The following is a 19,277-nucleotide window of genomic DNA, read 5'->3' as shown; positions in this document are numbered from 1 at the left end:
TTTGTATAGAGAAGGACTCAGAAGGTGGAGCTCGAGACAGATGCAAATGCAGGTAGGGCAGATTTATTTATGTAGCACACAATCCAAAACACTAGACACACATGGAATCAGTGAAACAGGCTGAGGTCAGGTTATTAGCAAACAGGATAAACAAGGCTACAGAAAAACACAGGAAAATGTTGACTAGTAATGCAAATATTGCAAATTTAACATATAAAAGGGGTTTTCACACTGCGCTTAACCGCAGTTTTAACACTGGATGAAGGAATGTTTCACGCTTGCCTCATATCACATAAAAACCAGCAGGTAGCAACAAAAATGGCTCGGTAGTGTCAGCTGGCAAAACACTGAGGATCACTGAATTGTGCACCATAACGAGGTGGAAATATGTGACAAGCTCACTGATGTCAAAGCATAATACACAATGGCATTATTAAAAGTGGTCATGAGCTGTATTAATCCCATGGTGCAAATATGCAAATAAGAAAATTATTCAAAGGGTTAAGGGGTTGTTTAGGTGGCATGTAACTGGGAACAGATGAGTCCCATTAAGAGTCTTGCATATGTGATTGATGCAGTGTGTGTGTGTTCTGTGAAGTGGAGTCTGTGGTGCATGATGGGAGATGGAGTTTGTGTGCTGGGTTAACGGAACAGATGAAGTGTGATGTAATGCCACTATCTATTTCTGTATGTTTAGTGATGCAAATAGCTCCATTTGTTTCTGTATTCAGATTTAAACCTGATTTAAATACAACCCCTACCACTGTGCCACCAGAAACAGTAAAGCTAGAAATGCTAGCACTGTCAGCACTAGTTAATTGAAAAGAATTTTTTAACAAATTTATTTTGTTCTATTTACAAAAAGATAAGAAAGTAGTAACATCATTTAAATGAAGGTTTGATTTTATTAACTCATCTTTGTTGGTTGACAAGCTTTATGTTACTCATACCCATGTGAGTAAAAACCTCTGACTCTTTTCTTTGGTCTTGTGAGATTCCAGTCTCAGTACACAGCTCTAGTTTTTAACGAGACTTTCTGGTAAGCTTTCTTAAGACACAGCATAACTTATATCTGTGTATCTGTAAATCCCATGTCACATTCTGCATGAAGAGAGAGCAAGTGACACAGTACAGGCAGAACTAAGTGAGGATATTAAATTCAAGATCAACAAGGAAATAGACATGACGTACATGCACCCACCAATGATTTAGCACGCTTATTTAAGCACTTTTTTATCCACTCAGCTAAGTGTTGGGGGAGGTTGTTGCTCTCCCTTTATGTCCCACGCATTGTGCAACCATCCATTTGAGCTTTTATGCATGATATTACAGCATGACACTGGCAGATAGGCGTTTTGAGAAGTAGGAGTTCAAAGGTTGGGCCAGAATCTACTTCATGGCTGAGAATTTCTAGTCAATAATGAAAAGAAAAGTAAAGCTTGTTCAGAACATCTATTTCAGCATATCAAGGACTGTAATCCTATCTATTGCATATTAACTGGTTTTCAAAAGGGTCACCTCCTCTAGCCAGAGAAGCCAGAAAAGGTTTGTATCTGGTGGACTCAGGTACAGCAGGGAGGATGTATTCATCTAGTATGAATAAATGATAAGAATAACTGCAAGTGCAATTTGTCATAAATTACTCCTTTAAGCTCATAGCACATTGCCATCATTTCTACCCTTTTCCCAGTGTTTCTGGAGGCATAGTGGTATATTAGTAGTGGTAACACATATGTCTACCCCAGTTTGCTGTCCTCATACTGTTGCCATGAAGATGAAAGCAAACCCATACTGAGTTATCTTTCTATGCTGAATCTTTAGGATTTTCCTTCACTGCAATTAAGGGGCTGAGCCCAAACCTGTTCCCACATGACAATGCACTTGTGCATGCTCCATGAAGACAATGTTTGCCAAGGTTGGAGTGAAAGAAATCGAGTGGACTTACACAGAGCCCTGACCTCAAACCCACTGAACACTTTTTGGATAAAATGAAAGGCTGAATGCACCCTAGCCATCCTGCTTCACTTCACTAATGCTCTTGTGGCTGAAATCCCCACAGAGCCATGAGAGGACAATTTTGGAAAGGGATGTTCAGCAAGTGCACATTAGTGTGATAACCCAGTGTCCACATACTTTTGGCTATACAGTGCTTGTGAAATACAATCATAGGCTTCCTTTCAACATTGGACATCTACCTGTAGGGATACTAGGTTGACATTTGAGGTAAATTAGTATTTTTCCATTGTTATAGCATGATTTACAAAACAACCAAGGCACTTTAGTAAAAACTTTTATTTTGTGGAAAACTCAGTGATCATAATTAGAGAACAGTAACCTCTAAAAACCACGAAAGAAGATTACAACTTAAATTTTTTGAGGGTCAAAAAATGGCTGGTGCTTTGAATGACTTCAGCACATCTGTGGCTGCAGGACATCACTAGTTTCTCACACTGTTCTGGTGTGATCGTGATCCATTTTTCTTCCAGTCTTTTCCACAGTTCTGTAGTTGGTTTCTTAGCAGTAACTTTGTTGCAAAGGATTTTCCACAGACTTTCAGTCTGGTGTAGATCAGGACTCCATTCCGTTCCATTATTTCAATAGTTTAGGTGATGCTTTCTGTAGCAGAAGTTGGGCATCCAACTCCAAGCAGGTCCAAGCATTTCAAGCACCAAGCAGTTTCTTAAAGCTAAGAACATTTCATACTTTATACAAGTTCATTGTAATGTCACAACATCATCCAGCCCACCAGAGGGAGCCCTCACCTGAATACTAACCCCTCTGAGTTCACTTCCTGGTAGCAGGCTAGGATATAAGCAGCATGCTAACCAGCATTCTTTGTGAAGTAATGTTGCCGTGTGACTTACCAAGCCTTGGATTACTCCCTTTCTTGTATGGACTATTGTGTATGGACTTTTGCCTGTTTATCCTCTCATTTACGAGTTTTGGTTTGTGTTTTGGTTTTGTCGCTAGTGTTATTTGGTTGTCCGGTTTTTTGACTTCTGCACTGCTAAAGGTTTACGAGTTGTTCCTGCTGTCTTCTTCAATAAATCTGCAAATGGATTCTATCCAACCTGCCTCTAACGAGTCATCACAGGTTACTTCGCCATCTGAGAATCCAGCGGATTTACAGGCAGCAATATGGCGCCAGGGGGTGATTATCCGTGCCTACCAAGCCGAAGTGGAGACGCTTAAAGCTACCAACCAGCAGCTACAACAACAAGCCCACCATGCTGCTACCACTTCGGCTCCCACACCGCAACCACACCATGAACTACCATGTTTCGCTCTCCCCGAAAAGATTGATGGATCAACCGACCGCCAATGTGACAACTTTTTCGCCCAACAACCAGAGACTTACAAGAGTGACTCTATCAGGTGTGCATTAATGCTCTCTCTGCTGACAGGTAAAGCATAAGCTTGGGCTTCAGCGGTGTGGCACTCAGACCCCCAAGTTAAGTCTTCAGCCAGCTATCTCACAGGGTTGATTCGCGAGGTGTTCGAGTACCCGGCTGGAGGCAAAGACATCTCAGTGCAACTACTGGAGCTACGCCAAGGGTCTGAATCAGCTGCAGAGTACGCCATTAAGTTCCGCACGCTTGCTGCACAGTCTGGCTGGAATTCTACGGCGTTGTTGGCAGTTTTCCGTGAGGGTTTAACTCCAGCACTTCAAGCAGAGATGGCCTGCAAGGACTCTAATGTCTCGTTATCACAGTATATCTCTACCGCCATTAGACTGGATAACCTTCACCGTCAACAATCAGCCTATTGGGAAAGGCTTCCTCACACACCAAACCACAGCTTTAGACCTGGAGATCGGACTGTTTCACCATGAAAAGCATTTTCTATGTCATTCTATGTCATCTTGTCACCTGCCAACCCCATTATCCTCGGCTTTCCCTGGCTGCAACAGCATGGCCCTCATATATCCTGGAGAGAGGGGGAACACAGACGCTGGTCGGATTTCTGCCTCAACACCTGCTTCCATAACCCTACACCTCGACCATGTCTCACTACCTCCATTGAGAGTCCCATGGTCACAGCTACAGTGACATTACCCCGCGAATACCACGACCTCAGAGCTGTATTTAGTAAAGAAAAAGCCACCAAACTCCCGCTTCATCGTTCATATGACTGTGCCATTGAGCTACTGCCCAACACCATGCCACCTAAGAACCGTATCTACCCTCTCTCACTTCCTGAAAAGAAAGCCATGGAGGAGTACATCGAGGAAGCCCTGGCAGCAGGGTACATTCGTCCATCCACCTCTCCAGCCGCTGCAGGCTTTTTCTTTGTGGAAAAGAAGGACGGGGGCCTACGTCCTTGTATAGCTTACCGGGGACTGAACTCTATCACAGTGCCGTACCCTTACTCACTGCCTTTAGTCCCTGTGGCACTGGAGCAACTACAAGGAGCCAAGTTTTACACTAAGTTGGATTTACGGAGTGCATACAACCTTGTACGGATAAGAGAGGGAGATGAATGGAAGACGGCCTTCCACACCACCCAGGGGCATTACGAATACTTAGTTAGGCCGTATGGACTCACTAACGCACCAGCAGTGTTCCAGTCGCTCATAAACGAGGTCTTCAGAGACATGCTGAATCGCTTTATCGCTTACATTGACGACATCTTGATCTACTCTGCTAATCTCACAGACCACATCAAGCACATCCGTTCTGTACTCTCTCGGCTCCTAGAACACAATCTCTATGCCAAGCTAGAAAAATGTGAGTTCCATAGACAGTCCACATCATTTCTGGGTTACATCATCTCGGAAGAAGGGGTTGAGATGGACCAGTCCAAAGTCACAGCTGTCACTTCCTGGCCAGAGCCCACCAGTATCAAAGATTTGCAGCACTTCTTGGGTTTCGCCAATTTCTACCGGAGATTTATCCGCAACTACAGCACCATAGCCGGGCCACTCACCTCCTTGCTGAAGGGAAAACCCAAGAAATTGGTATGGACTGACAAGGCGAGAGAGGCATTCCAAAAGCTGAAACTAAGTTTTACTACCGCTCCTATACTTTGTCACCCTGATCCTGACCTCTCATTTGTTGTCGAGGTTGATGCGTCAAGCTGTGGCATCGGTGCAGTGCTCTCCCAGTGCCAAGGAGACTCTGGAAAGTTACACCCCTGCGCTTAGTTCTCCAGAAAACTTTCGGCCGCCGAAGCGAACTATGACGTGGGGAATCGGGAATTATTGTCCATGAAGGCAGCCTTGGAGGAATGGAGGAATGGCGGCATTGGCTGGAGGGGGCCCGACACCCGTTCCTAATTCTCACAGACCACAGAAACCTGGACTATCTCAGAGGGGCGAAATGCTTGAACCCACGCCAAGCCCGGTGGGCATTGTTCTTCACCCAATTCAAGTTCTCAGTTACTTATCGCACTGGTTCCAAGAATGGTAAAGCTGACACCTTATCTCGACAGTTTGAAACCCATGAGCAGCACACTCACCCCGAATCCATTCTTCCACCATCAGTTATTCTAGCCCCCATCCAGTGGAGCCTAATAGAGGAGATTCAGCAGACAAACACCAGAGAACCCCCTCCACCGACCTGTCCACCGTCAAAACTCTTTGTACCCACCGATCTGCGCCACCGTGTCATACAGTGGACTCGTGAGAGCCCTGGTTCTGGACACCCAGACATTCGGCGCACCACCCAGTTATTCAGACACAAGTTCTGGTGGCCATCACTCACAGCAGATGCAGAGGGGTTCGTCAAGGCCTGTATCACCTGTGCTCAATCCCGCACCAGCCACCAACTGCCAGAAGGGTTGCTGGAGCCCTTACCTATCCCACGTCAGCCCTGGTCCCACATATCTACAGATTTCCTCACAGACCTTCCTGAGTCCCAAGGGTATACTGCGGTCATGGTCGTGATCGATCGCTTTTCCAAGGCCTGCAAACTTATCCGCCATGAAGGGGCTGCCCACAGCCATGGAAACAGCCCAAGCCTTGTTCCTCCATGTGTTCCAGAACTACGGCCTCCCAGAAGACATTGTCTCTGATCGTGGGTCACAGTTTACTTCACGAGTCTGTCAGGCCTTCTGCTCACAACTGGGCATTAACAACATGGTGGGGGGGTTCTGTAATGTCACAACATCATCCAGCCCACCAGAGGGAGCCCTCACCTAAATACTAACCCCTCTGGGTTCACTTCCTGGTAGCACACTAGGATATAAGCAGCATGCTAACCAGCATTCTTTGCGAAGTAACGTTGCCGTGCGACTTACCAAGCCTTGGATTACTCCCTTTCATGTATGGACTATTGTGTATGGACTTTTGCCTGTTTATCCTCTCATTTACGAGTTTTGGTTTGTGTTTTGGTTTTGTCGCTAGTGTTATTTGGTTTTCCGTTTTTTTGACTTCTGCGCTGCTAAAGGTTTACGAGTTGTTCCTGCTGTCTTCAATAAATCTGCAAATGGATTCTATCCAACCTGCCTCTAACGAGTCATCACATTCATACTATACCATATAATTTAATTTTGATAGTCCATATTAGTAATCATAATTTCTAGGTATAACTTTTTTCTGCTCATTAGCAGAAAAGAAAAATTGCTAAATAGATTAAATAAGGTAACAGATTTATCAATTTTATCAAGTAACAGCTTTATAAATTTATCCACTAACAGAATTGTTCTGCACTGGTCTATCTCACAGCCCTTGTCTATCTTTTTTTCCTGATCATGGTTATGCTGTGCAGCACAGATATCAAGCATGCCTTGGCTTGGTCTGCATTCAGCAGTCTTTTAAACAGTTGATTTAAGAATCCCAAAGGTTTATATTTCTATCCTAACCCTAGTTTATGCAGGACCTCTTTAAATCAGCCCTGAGGTGTAGGCAGGTATATGGCTCTGGTTATGAACTACTGCATGAGAGTGTGTGTGTGTGTGTGTGTGTGTGTGTGTGTGTGTGTGTGTGTGTGTATATATATATATATATATATATATATATATATATATAATTATTTAAAGCAAAGCCATACAGTAAGGTGGTCAGCATTCATACCAAGCTCTAGGCAGCGATATAGTGTAGACTCAGTACAATCCATGAATTGACCCAGGTCCATCCCTCTATCTATTTTCTGTAGCACTTATCCTACTCAGGGTCACAAGGAACCTAGAGCATCACAGGGGACACGGGGCACAAGGGGGGTGCCAACCCATCTCAGGACACACTCGCATACACTCATGCATTACAGACAATTAAGAGATTCCAATCAGCCTACAACACATGTCTTCGGATGGGGGAGAAAACCAGAGAACCTGGAATTAAGCTAAAGTGTTAGCAAAGTTAGTCATATAACCTGAAATCCCGTTTTGTTGTGAATGCTTTCTCTGCTCCCAACACACCTCAATTAATCAGCTATTTAACAGAGTTGAGGTGGATATGTTAGAGATGTGCAGGATGGAGGGTTCTCTAAGACCGGACTTGGGAACCTGTATGTTTAAATACAACCCCCAGCCCCTACCAACTCCCTCAACTGATTATGAGATCTGGGTTACTGAAAACACACATATGATATACTTATGCCCTGCATCTCTCTACTGCATGTAACACACTTAATTCTTTCTTAATTATTGAGTCTGGGCTTTAAAAAAATGCAGTAACTAACTGCTCTCGCTCTCTCTCTCTCTCTCACTCTCACTCTCTCTCTCAGTATGTCCCTCCAGATCTGTGTATCTGTAACTTTGTACTGGAGCAGTCACTGTCTGTTCGGGCACTGCAGGAGATGCTGGCCAAAACCGGGGAAAATAATGAAGTGAGTACACAACATTCAGTCGTTCACACCTCTATAATTATTGCCAGTCTAGTCCATTAGAGTTTTCATAATTATAGTTTTATAATAACTTCACATTGCTTTGTAAATCTAGGAAATTTGTACAGTTGCTCTGGTTTCATATTTACATAATTATTTTATTTGTAACCAACTATAATTATTTAGTATTTCTATTAATGTTATTATATTGCTATTTATTTGACTTCAACATTGTAAGTCTTGTCTTATTTATTACAACTCTGTTTCACACAGACACACACACACAGACACACACACACACAAATGCAAGGAATATATATTCATCCAAGTATAAAATACTAGATAGATAGATAGATAGATAGATAGATAGATAGATAGATACTCTACTAGATAGATAGATAGATAGATAGATAGATAGATAGATAGATCGATAGATTGATAGATCGATACTTTATTCATCCCAATGGGAAATTTACAATTAAATACTAAAAAATACTAAATGCTAAAAATTTTAAGGTAATAAAGATAATAAGGTTGTAATATGTAGTATGTTTCAAAACAAAAACATGCAATTCATTTGGCCAATTTACGCTAAATATGACAATTTTTTTATACATTATTATTATACGTGTAAAGATCGTTAGCTAGTGTTCCTCTGTCACGACTAAAGTTATGACTTGGCCTGGCATTATCAATTAATGGCATTTTTTGAGTTCAGCTTCAAGATATAAGAACTAACTAATATTTAACAATTAATTTTGTTCAACTATGTTACGATCTGCTATACTCTGAACTTACTCATTATGCATGAATATAACAGAGTTGTTATAATAAAAGTTGAGTCATTGCATATTAATATTGAAACAACTGAAAGGTGTAGCAGATAATGTAAAAAAGGAATGGAAAAAAAGAAAGGGGGCATTATTATTATTATTATTATTATTATTATTATTATTATTATGTGCTTTGTGCATTGCTGCTATAAATGTTAAACTGTGTTATACTCAAGATACACTGACATGAGTTCTTCCAGAAGTGCCATTTTATTAAGCACTTTATAGAGCTCAGTGGGACCTTCCACTGTCTCAGTTTGTATTTATTAAATCTATTTTCCATTATTTCTATATCCACTGTTTTGTTTTTGTTTGGTTTTAGCTGTATTGGTGATATGCATTTGTGATAATGGCCTATACTCTGCAGCTCCTGTGTAACAAGGACAAAAACAAGGCCAATCTTTACACAGCAGTTTTTAACCATGCAGCTTAAAATGAATGGGTCTGCCATTATTTTTCCATACATCTCTAATCCTTATGTCAGCTCCAACCTGTTTAGCGAGATGGAACAACACAATAACACCTGGCAGTGTGAAAGTCAGTTTAATTTTTGCATAACTGTTTAATGTGCATGAATAAAATGTAACTTTCTGCAGATATTCTCAGTTTTATAGCAGCTCAAATCTGGCAACAACATATATCATCTTTAAAAAAAAAAATTTAAACCTATTTTTTGAGAGACATTTCTTTAGCAATAGTGTTATATTTAAACCCCAGTACCCCAAGTGGTGACTGTGAAACTGATGACCTTTGGCTATATGACGTGGGCAGTGGTATTTCCTTCTATTGGCCTTTGTTCTAGTCTGCCGTCTAGAGCGAAATCTAGAGAAAGAGGAGTCAAATGTGCTGCATTCATTCATTGCAATTGCAAAACCTCTGACAGCTGGGGCTTCAGAAAAACCTTTCTACAAATTATCTTTGATCTAATATAATTTTTTCTTTCTTTTCAAAGCTTTACCAGATGTTAGAATACTGAGGACCATTACACTATTTAAACATGATTTTTATTACAGACACAGAGGACATGAACACTCACTGGGCACTTTAAAAGGAACACCTGTACTACTGGTACAGTCAGCTAATCATATGGTAGCTAATCATATGGCAGCTAATCATATGGCAGCTGTGCAGTTCACAAAGCCATGCGGATACAGATCACATCATGCACAAGAATGGAGGAAAGTTTGAGCTCAGTGATTTTACCCATAGATGTTGGTGGCAGATGGGTTGGTTTAAGTAGTTCAGAAACTGCTGAGCTTTATAAGTTATACAAAATGGCATACAGTGAGCGGCAGTTCTTCGGATGAAAATGCCTTGTTGATGAGAGAAAAGATCCAAATGTCACCTGGTCACATTTTATCTGTGATTCTCCTGGTCAATCTCTTGTTGTGCCCGCTGTACGCTGCTCTGTGGTGTTCTGCTGTTATAGCCCATACTCCTCAAGGTTCAACAGGTTGAGTGTTCTGACATGCTTTTGCAATGAGTGGTTATTTGAGTTACTATTTAATGCCGCTCGATTTAGTATCTGTTTCTGTACATGAGTGTGCTTTGCAATGCTGATAAATGATCGGCTGATTAGATAATTAAATGATTTAGCAGGTGTTGCTGATAAAGTGATTAGTGAATGCGTAGAAACACGTACACAGACTGAACACTTTATTAGCAACACAATACTAAGCCTAAATTATTTGTGGCATGGATTCCACAAGATGGTGGAAGCTTTCCTTTGAGATTGTGGTCCATGTTGAAAGGACTGCATCACACAATTTCTGCTGATTTTTCAGGGCCATGTTCATGCTGGGAATCGTCTACCACATCTCCAGGGTTTTCTATTGGATTTCAAGCCGGTGTCTGGGAAGACCACTGAAGGCTCATTGTCATGTTCAGGAAACCAGTTGAGATGACTTTTGCTTTGTGACATTGTTCATTATCATGCTGCATGTAGACATTGAAAATGGTAATTGTGGCCATGAAGTGATACACCTGGTCAAGAATAATACACATATACAGTGTGGCAGTCAATTGATGATTGATTGGTATTAATGGGCCTAAAGTATACCAAGAACCGGAGCATTCGGGCCCTCACAACCAGACTGTGTAACAGTTTCTTTCCTCAAGCCATCAGGCTCCACGACTGAACTGTACAGAACTCTCTCTCTCACACACACACATACACACACACACACCCAGGACTGTTGTTATTAGTTACCTGGTTTTTCTACTGTTTCTCAAAGCTGTCCATCATTTCATTTTATTTCATTTCATTTTACATTTCATTGCACATGTTCTTTTTCTTTTTCAGCACTAAGTGTCCTGTTTTTGTGTTGTCTTTTTGTACTTATTGTTTTTGCACTGTCTTGTCTTTGCTCTATTTGCACCTAGTTGCACACTTTACACTTTATGTGGTTAGGACAAAACTTCGGTCCTAGCTCTGTGTTGTTTTTTGTGTTTGAACTTTATGTTGTATGTTTATGTACCACCGGGTCCTGGAGAAATGTTGTTTCATTTCACTATGAACTTAAAATGACAATAGAGCTTCTTGAATCTCTCTTGAATCTCTTGAAAACACCATTGCATTATCTCCATCAACCTGGACTGTTAACACAAGGCAGGTTGGGTCCATGAATTGAAAATTCTGAAACCATCTGAGTGCCTCACCAGAAATCATGACTCATCAAGACTAGGCTACATTTTTCCAGTCCAGTTTTGGTGAGCCTTTACCCACTGCAGCCTCAGCTTTCCGTTCTTGGCTGACTGAATTGTGGTCTTCTGCTGTTGTAGCCCATCCTCCTCAAAGTTTGATATGTGCATTCTGAGTTGCTCACAACAATTTTAAATAGTGGCTATCTGAGTTATTGTTTCATTTCTGTCAGCTCAAACTAGTCTGGCCGCATGACCTCTCATATCAAGACGTAGAATTTCTGTCTACATTACTTGATTTATTGATGCATTCTGGATAAAATCTAGAGACTGTTGTGCGTAAGATCCCAGGAGATCAGCAGTTGTAGAAATACTCAAACAAGCCCATCTGGAACAGCAATCATGCAACAGTCAGAGAAGGATGTGAACATTACCTGAAGTTGCTGGACCGTATCTGCATGATTTTATGCATTCCGCCGGTGCCACACAATTAGCTGATTAGATAATTGCTTTAATGATTAGGTGTGCAGGTGTTCCAAATAAAGTGCTTGGTGAGTGTATAAATATACAGCACATAATACTGTACTCACCCTGGAGTTAAGGGGAGATGATTGGCCTTTAGAATTGTGCCCCACATCACATCACACTGTGAATCAGCAGGTATTTATCAAGTCATGAATACACTACTAAGAATTAAAAGAAAACCCCTGATAACATCCAACCAACATGCTTCAGCAGTGAGATGATTAAATGAAGAAACTGGGAACTCTAGAATGCAAACAGCCTTAGTGTTTAATTAAAGGTCCATTTTTAGGCTTCATGTCAATAGTTTATCATTTAAACATTTGCATTTGAGGCAGTAGCTCAATATAACATTTGCCTCTGTTATTTCACTGCCTTCATCAGAAGCTCATTAGAAAGGTGAGTATCTCTTGGCGTGTAGGTACGAGTACAGACATCTCCTCTAATCAACCTTAGTCTCGGCCTTACTGAGAGAACACATCTGAAATGCCTCAGGCATGACTGCATGCATTAGTAAGTAGCTAAAATGTGCTTACCTATGGTATATGCACAAATGTAAAGCTTTAAAAGTGAAATGCAGTGTTCAAACAAAGGTCTTTGCCTTTGTTTGCACTAAATATTTGTCATTATGCAAATCTTTCCCCACTTTTTGTTTGAAGGTCCCCATAGAAATGCATTGCTTGCTCACTGCACATAAGAGTTATCGACTGTATCTCTTATGTGAGAGAATGCAGACCGTGCTGTGTCTATTGCTTTGTTTCCCACTAAAGCTGTGGCTGTCCTATGCACCATTGTTTTCTACCACATCAGAACTCAAGGTTAAAGTAATGTTAACTGGTAGAGAGCAATGTTAAAGATGCTGCTTGCTGTAGCATTTAATGCTAATCATTGTGCAATGCTTTTGGGGAAACTCCAAGCCCAGGTAATGATTTAAGGATATGATAAGAGGTCAGTGTGTTAGAGCATGGAAAACAGAAAGGTCTCCTGGACTGGAACCACTGTCTTAATATTTTAAGTCATCATCAGTGATGTCTAATACCCTTCTCAATCCACACAGGCAGCACATGGAGGTGGACACCGGACACTATTGTATGGACACGCGATCCTCCTGAGACACTCTTTCAGTGGAATGGTGAGAGATAACAGCATCTCTGTCTTGCCATTTTATTCCTTTGTTCCCTAGTATTTGGGAAGAATGATTTGTGTCTACTTTTGTAAATCTTTCTGGTTGATCAAAAACACTGTCGTTTCACCAGAAGTAGTAATATAGAAAATAAATCTCACAGTACTGTCTGGTCTATATTTAAACATTCTGGTTTAAATTGATATTATTGTAGCCAGTTTATTAGGTATATTTTTGTGTATGATTGTGTCAGGTACAGCAGTGGGTAGGGATGAAATGAGGTGGTTGTCTGTTATTGTTATATTGTTACAGTCATATAGATATCCTTCAATTTTACATGATGTCACACTTTGTAATTGAGGACCAAATTGCCTGACTCAGTGTTATTGTGTTTGTGCATTATTAAGAAGATTCATTTATGCTGTCAATCAATTGCCATAATACGCTTGACTACATACATCTTCAACAAGCAGCAGTGCAGTGAGTCCTCCCTGTCATGCTGCCTGTCAACCTTTTTCTTAGCAGCAAGTGTTTATAATGGGTAAAGTATGTAGGGATCACAGTCTATTTTATCAGCTTTATCAAGGTCATTTTAGGCACTTTTAACTGCTAGTAACATTCACATTGTGCAGCACAGGCAACTGTCTCAAACAAGGCGACTGCATCAACAACAACAACAACAACCAAAAACATTGCATGACATTATACAGTTTATTTTAAATATACTTTTGCATTTCACCCACTAACACCCACTAATGTGCCAATGTGCCATATGCTGAATAATTGTCAATTTCACTGATGAATAGCAACGGATGGGTTAACATCTATCATTATTAGTCCGTAATTTATCCTTTATTTAACCAATATAAAAAGATTCTCTTTTACAAGAGGCAGTAAAAGACACACTAACAATTAAAGACACAACAATTAAACCCCCTACCCCCCAAGTTGTAAAGAAGGGGCAGGGAAAAACACAACAATTAAAAAAAACACTACAATTAAGTGCTCCCTAAGGGAAACAGAAGTCACTGTTATTTTGTTCAACATGCAATGTTTTAAATATGCTTTATAAATTACATTATCATTTAAATTATTATTTTAATTTGTTATTCATTTGTATTTCCCCATCAGTGTTTCAGACTAGAAATGCTGTATCTTATTTTTCTTGCAGTATCTGACATGTTTAAAGACATCCAGGTCCCTGACAGATAAGTTGTCTTTTGATGTCGGACTTCAGGAGGACTCGACAGGCAAGAATTTGCTTCATGCTTGTTCAAGATTTGTCACTTTAGTTCCATTTCGTTCATATAAGCCACATTATTATTGGTATGTAATGTATTAAATGTCACATTAGATGGAAAAGCAATGTAATATATCTTTTATATTTTTTGCATACAACATGACAAAGTTACTTAATGAAACTTTAACATTCACATCACCTTCTTAAAAAAAGGCAGCAGTCATTCCTTTTCTTGGTTATGTCTTTGATTCACCTTGCCACTATGTGGTACGCTTCTGACCTGATTCTGACAATCTCTGTTGATTCTGCTTTTCAAATGCTCTGTACACACCTTATACGTGACAGGATGGGGGCTGGGGTGTTCATGGGGTCAATATATCCTCATATTGATAGGAACATGAGGCAGTTTTGACCTTGTCAGGTCATTTAGATCATTTAGTTGCAAGAGAAAAATGAATTCTTGGTTAAGGTTACAGTAAGGAGTGGGAAATTTTGATTATTTAACAACAGTAACATACAGTTCTGGAAAAAAATAAGAGACCACTGCAAAATAATGAGTTTTTTATGTTTTTTCTTCCAGGTGCATGTATTGGTGAGATGAACAGTTTTGTTTCATTTTTTGTGAACTGCTGACAATATTTCTCCTAAATTCATAATATAACTATTGTTATTTAGAGTGTATATTTAAAGGAAATGACATCAAAAAACACATCAAAATAACCCAAGATCATTCAGTATTTGCAGAGCTTTAATAACTCAAACAAAACAAAATGCAAATAATTTGTAAAGAAATTGTGTTAATGCTTTGGCTAAATAACATCAAGAAATCAGTATTTGGTGGAATAACCCCAATTTGCATGCGTTTTGGCTTCATGCTCTCCACCAGTTATTCACATTACTGTTGGGGAACTTTATACCACTCTTTTTGCAAAAAAGCAAACAGCTCAGCTTTGCTTGATTGTTTGTGACCATCCATCTTCCTCTTGATGACAATCCACACTGAAAAAAAATAATCCTTTGAATTTACTTGATTTTAATGTGTACATCGGTCCCACGTTATCAAAATGTGGCTAAATTACACAATTTTTGCTTGTTAAACCAAAATATTTAATTCATGTTAGACTAGTGTAAAAGAATCATGTTGACTTAAGATAATTTTTATAATTTACTGTAATAGCAATTAATTGTGTAATTTTAATGTATTTTAATCATGTCCATGATACTCTATTATCACTGACAAGTCTAACATAATTTCTTAGTGGCAACATTATTCAAATGTATAATGTAAATTAACAGTAATTTCATTATGTCTCTGACACATAGTAAACAATCTATAGGTTTCAGGTTTTAGTGTGTGCAAATAGAAAACAATCAATGGAAAATACTAAGGAGCTATGACAAAAAAGGCAGAACCAGGGCTTTATACAAACAAGCTATATTGAGCATTAACTCTGCAAATCATACATTTCCGTCAGGCCAAGTATAACGTACTGTCACAGCCAAATGCAAGTGTGAAGTGTTACAAAGTGAATTCTGAAGAAAAATTATTTCACTGAAATAAACCAAACATGGCATCACAAGTGAATATGGCAAAAAAGGGGCACTGTTATAAAGGTTACATTAGAACTCAATGACTTCAAAAAAGAAAACATTGTAAACTTACAGGGAATTCACAGAAAAGTGCAAATCATATAGCAATGGCTTTAAGAACAATTAAAGTGTTTATGAAAGGTTTACCTCCATCTAGTTGTGTTAAAGTTCAGACTCTGTAACTCTTTCATTGAACTAGTCTGTTTTTCAGAGTTTGTGCTTTTGTTAGAAACTTTACCTCCATCCAGTTCCGTAAAAATCTTTCGGACAACCTCAAAGGTGTAGCGGAGTTTGGCCGAGATCAGTCCGAACAGTATAGCCACGGCTAATGCTGCATTATCCAGACACTGCAACACCTTGATCCATTCGAGTACAACTCCAATGTCATTTGGTTCATCATTTGAAGCATTTGAAGAACATAAATTCCAACAGTGGTTTCTTCAATGGCCTCCTTAATGGCATCTTCATCCATGCCCTGTACAAAACAGACAAGATAAGATGTAAAACTCAATGGAGTCCAAAAACCTGTCTCAGACTAAGCACCACCAAATCAAAGTGGCCTATTGTCAAATTTTATACCATACATGGCAGACGTACTTTTTATGCAGCAATCTGTTGTGAGAGCAGTGTGGAGAAAAAAAAAAGAGATGTCTCAAGTAAGTAGGTCCACTGAAAATTTAAAAGGCCCTACTGGACAATTGGAAGAAGACTGGAGACTGTGTGATGTGATGGTGCAACAAGTGCATTAGACTGCTTTGTTCTTTGTGAGGACATTTAAGGTCCATATGTAAAACAAAGTGTGACAGGAGCACCTTCTTTATTGAAAGTAATTATAAATAAAGTACTTGTCCTTCTCAACCAGCCAATTGAAAGTAATGTTTCAAATTTATTAAGCCATTTTAACCGGCAACCAATAAACAATACTGATTTTGCAAGGTATAAAACATACATAAAGTATGTAACATACATAAAGTTCATTAGTCACGTAAATAAAACTACAGTCTGCAATCTAAATCTAAGTAAAATGGTCTATTACACTATCAAAACATTTGATGGAAACCCATCATCACTTCCAAATGATTTTTGTTAATGATGGTGTCCTTAAATACAAGGAATAGCAATAAAACAAAATGTGTGTTCAACTGTTACTCATGCTGTTAAAACATTTTGCAAAGCAAGGTCAATTATGTGGATATTTCCATATACACAACTCAAGCTCAAGTATTTAAATGTCCAAAAGTCACAAAGTGCAGATGCATAAGAAATGCAACAGTACTTACCACTATGCCTTTGAATGTGTTTACTGTGCAAATAGCAAGATAGACCTGTGAAAGAAAAAATGTTATCAGTGAGGTGAGCTCAGTGATTTACCTCAATAAACTGAAGACCACTCGCAAATGTAACAACAAATATGCAACAGACATTGAAGTACATTCTGCACTGTGGCCATCATCAACCTCAATGGCACGCTGAAGTCTAGTCAGCTTCACTCAAACTCATGCTTCAGAGTCGGTTCACACAACCATAAGCATCAGCTTCAATCTAGCTGCATATCCGCACTCCAACAGGGAGGACGGTCAGTTTCCCATGTACTTACACATTAAGGAGGCCGACTGACGGCTGCTCTGCTTAGGTTGCGAGTATATTTAAGCACCCTTAACATTAGCAGCCTGTTTGTTAACCTAAGTCTAAACTTGCTAGCTAGCTAATTGTTAGCATCAGCTACATGTTAGTTAACTAGCATATCACACACACATCGGCAGATGTTGCAAATGTTAATTACAGAAAACAGAAAACAAGCATGCATCTCATTTAGCAATGATTTAATTTGCGCCAAAATGACTGTACATACTGAATAAATCGTTTCATCCCTAGCACAATCCAGACCTACATAAAACATAAAACTGCCGGAGAAATATGCCGACTATAAATTGATATTATTAAGGCACAGTACTTTAATTTGCATTTTGATTAATTTCACAATTAGATGATAAAGGATTTGCTCTTACCTTTCCATGTGCGCGCTCATCAACGGCTTCCCTCAGGTGTTTTCTTTACGTTATTTCAAATCCTCATCTCGGGACGCGTTATCGTGATAAAGTTAATCATTTTTCAGGAAGCGCGTGGGTACTTGATTGTTTCTTGTTATTTTGACAAAATCGAATCAAGTGAAAGCTAAGCAGTTGAATTTCAAGCAAATCTTACGTGATTTTTTCATGTTAATTTTGTAAACATTAAATTATATAGTACAAAACATACGTTGCACTTAAGTAAATGGAACAGCCAGCAAAATTCCTTTTTTTCAGTGCAGAGGTTTTCAATAGGGTTCAAATCTGGAGATTGGGCAGCAGTCTTTTTTTCCAGAGCTGTATGTTAATGACAATATTCCACAATTAAATAATTACAAAATGGTAGTGGTTTTTGCATAAAGAAGCACATTTGTTTGTTACTGAGGCAATCTCTGTTTTATTCGTTAATTTGCTTCCCTTTTTAATTTTGCCCTCCTGTCTTTCCTCATGAGTAAGACATCAAAAAACATTTCCTAAATCATAATAAGTAGTGTTAGCCATGTCATTGCACTAAAAAAATAGCTTAGCTGCTAACTAACTATCAAGATTTCTGTGGAGAAGGTAGTGGTAGTGACAGCTTGCTAGCTGTTATTATATCTAAAGGGTCTCCCTACTTAGAGGAAATACAATGACAAAATTTGCTAAATGTAACTTTATTTACAAAACAATTTTCTATATGATTGACATTTCTTTGTAAACACACACAGCAGCATCTTTCCCACTCATGATAAACTTGTGTTAGCACAGCTGTTATTCATGCAATTGCACATCTTTTAAATGATCCTTGTGCTCTTTCTGTTCCTGGTACACCAATATGTTCTTCTTTTGTCAAAGGCATTCTTAAAGGCCATATGAAAGAAAAATCTAAGACATGTTTCTAAAAAAGTGTTAATTAAAAGTGTATCCTGCTACAGGTGAAGCTTGTTGGTGGACTATCCATCCTGCTTCTAAGCAGAGATCAGAGGGGGAGAAAGTTCGTATTGGTGATGACCTCATTCTTGTCAGCGTATCATCTGAGCGCTATCTAGTGAGTAAACATTGTGTAATATGTATATATAACTCAACCCAGGGTCACACAGGAATAGCTTCATTACCCCATTTCCACTGTAATGTAGTCTGTTAAACCAGTGACACTTTCATCCCTGGGAATTTTTGGCCATATGTCATGGTCTGGAGAGTGTGAGGTGGCACATTTTCAGCTAAGCTGCATTATACTATTTTCTTTATTATATTTATTTAAACCTTACTGCTTAAAACAGCCGTACACTCCTGTATTTCTATCTCACATGAAATTTGGTTTACTGGAGCCTTAGCTGGCAAGATTTATAAAGGCAAAATCAATCATTTATTCACTAAATTATTTAAGTAACATAGAAAACAGTTTCCAGTAAGTGACACACATTTCCCTAACACTATTAAGACAGAGCTTATCTTTAAAATTCTTTCAGGAGACTTACTCCTGTGTTGTAAGTGTCTATTATGTCTGGATTACTATAG

General features: G+C 39.2%; 1 protein-coding gene across 12 annotated transcripts in view; it reads left to right on the top strand.

Annotated features, from left to right (window-relative positions):
* The window catches only part of LOC131359491 (ryanodine receptor 3), a 164,620-nt gene that overhangs the window by 38,504 nt on the left and 106,839 nt on the right, over positions 1–19,277 (top strand). For 7 of the 12 annotated variants that reach the window (XM_058399394.1, XM_058399396.1, XM_058399393.1 and 4 more), the window contains exons 3-7: positions 7,665–7,766; positions 12,143–12,157; positions 12,816–12,890; positions 14,053–14,131; positions 18,695–18,807. In XM_058399394.1, the coding sequence (XP_058255377.1) occupies positions 7,665–7,766; positions 12,143–12,157; positions 12,816–12,890; positions 14,053–14,131; positions 18,695–18,807 (384 nt within the window). The remainder of the gene's footprint in view (positions 1–7,664; positions 7,767–12,142; positions 12,158–12,815; positions 12,891–14,052; positions 14,132–18,694; positions 18,808–19,277) is intronic. The other 5 variants (XM_058399395.1, XM_058399404.1, XM_058399400.1 and 2 more) reach the window with 1 other exon arrangement.

Source organism: Hemibagrus wyckioides, linkage group LG09, assembly GCF_019097595.1.
Source record: "Hemibagrus wyckioides isolate EC202008001 linkage group LG09, SWU_Hwy_1.0, whole genome shotgun sequence".
Classification (NCBI taxonomy): domain Eukaryota; kingdom Metazoa; phylum Chordata; class Actinopteri; order Siluriformes; family Bagridae; genus Hemibagrus; species Hemibagrus wyckioides.
The sequence above is the reverse complement of the archived record's forward strand: the minus strand, read 5'-3'. Positions and strand labels throughout refer to the sequence as shown.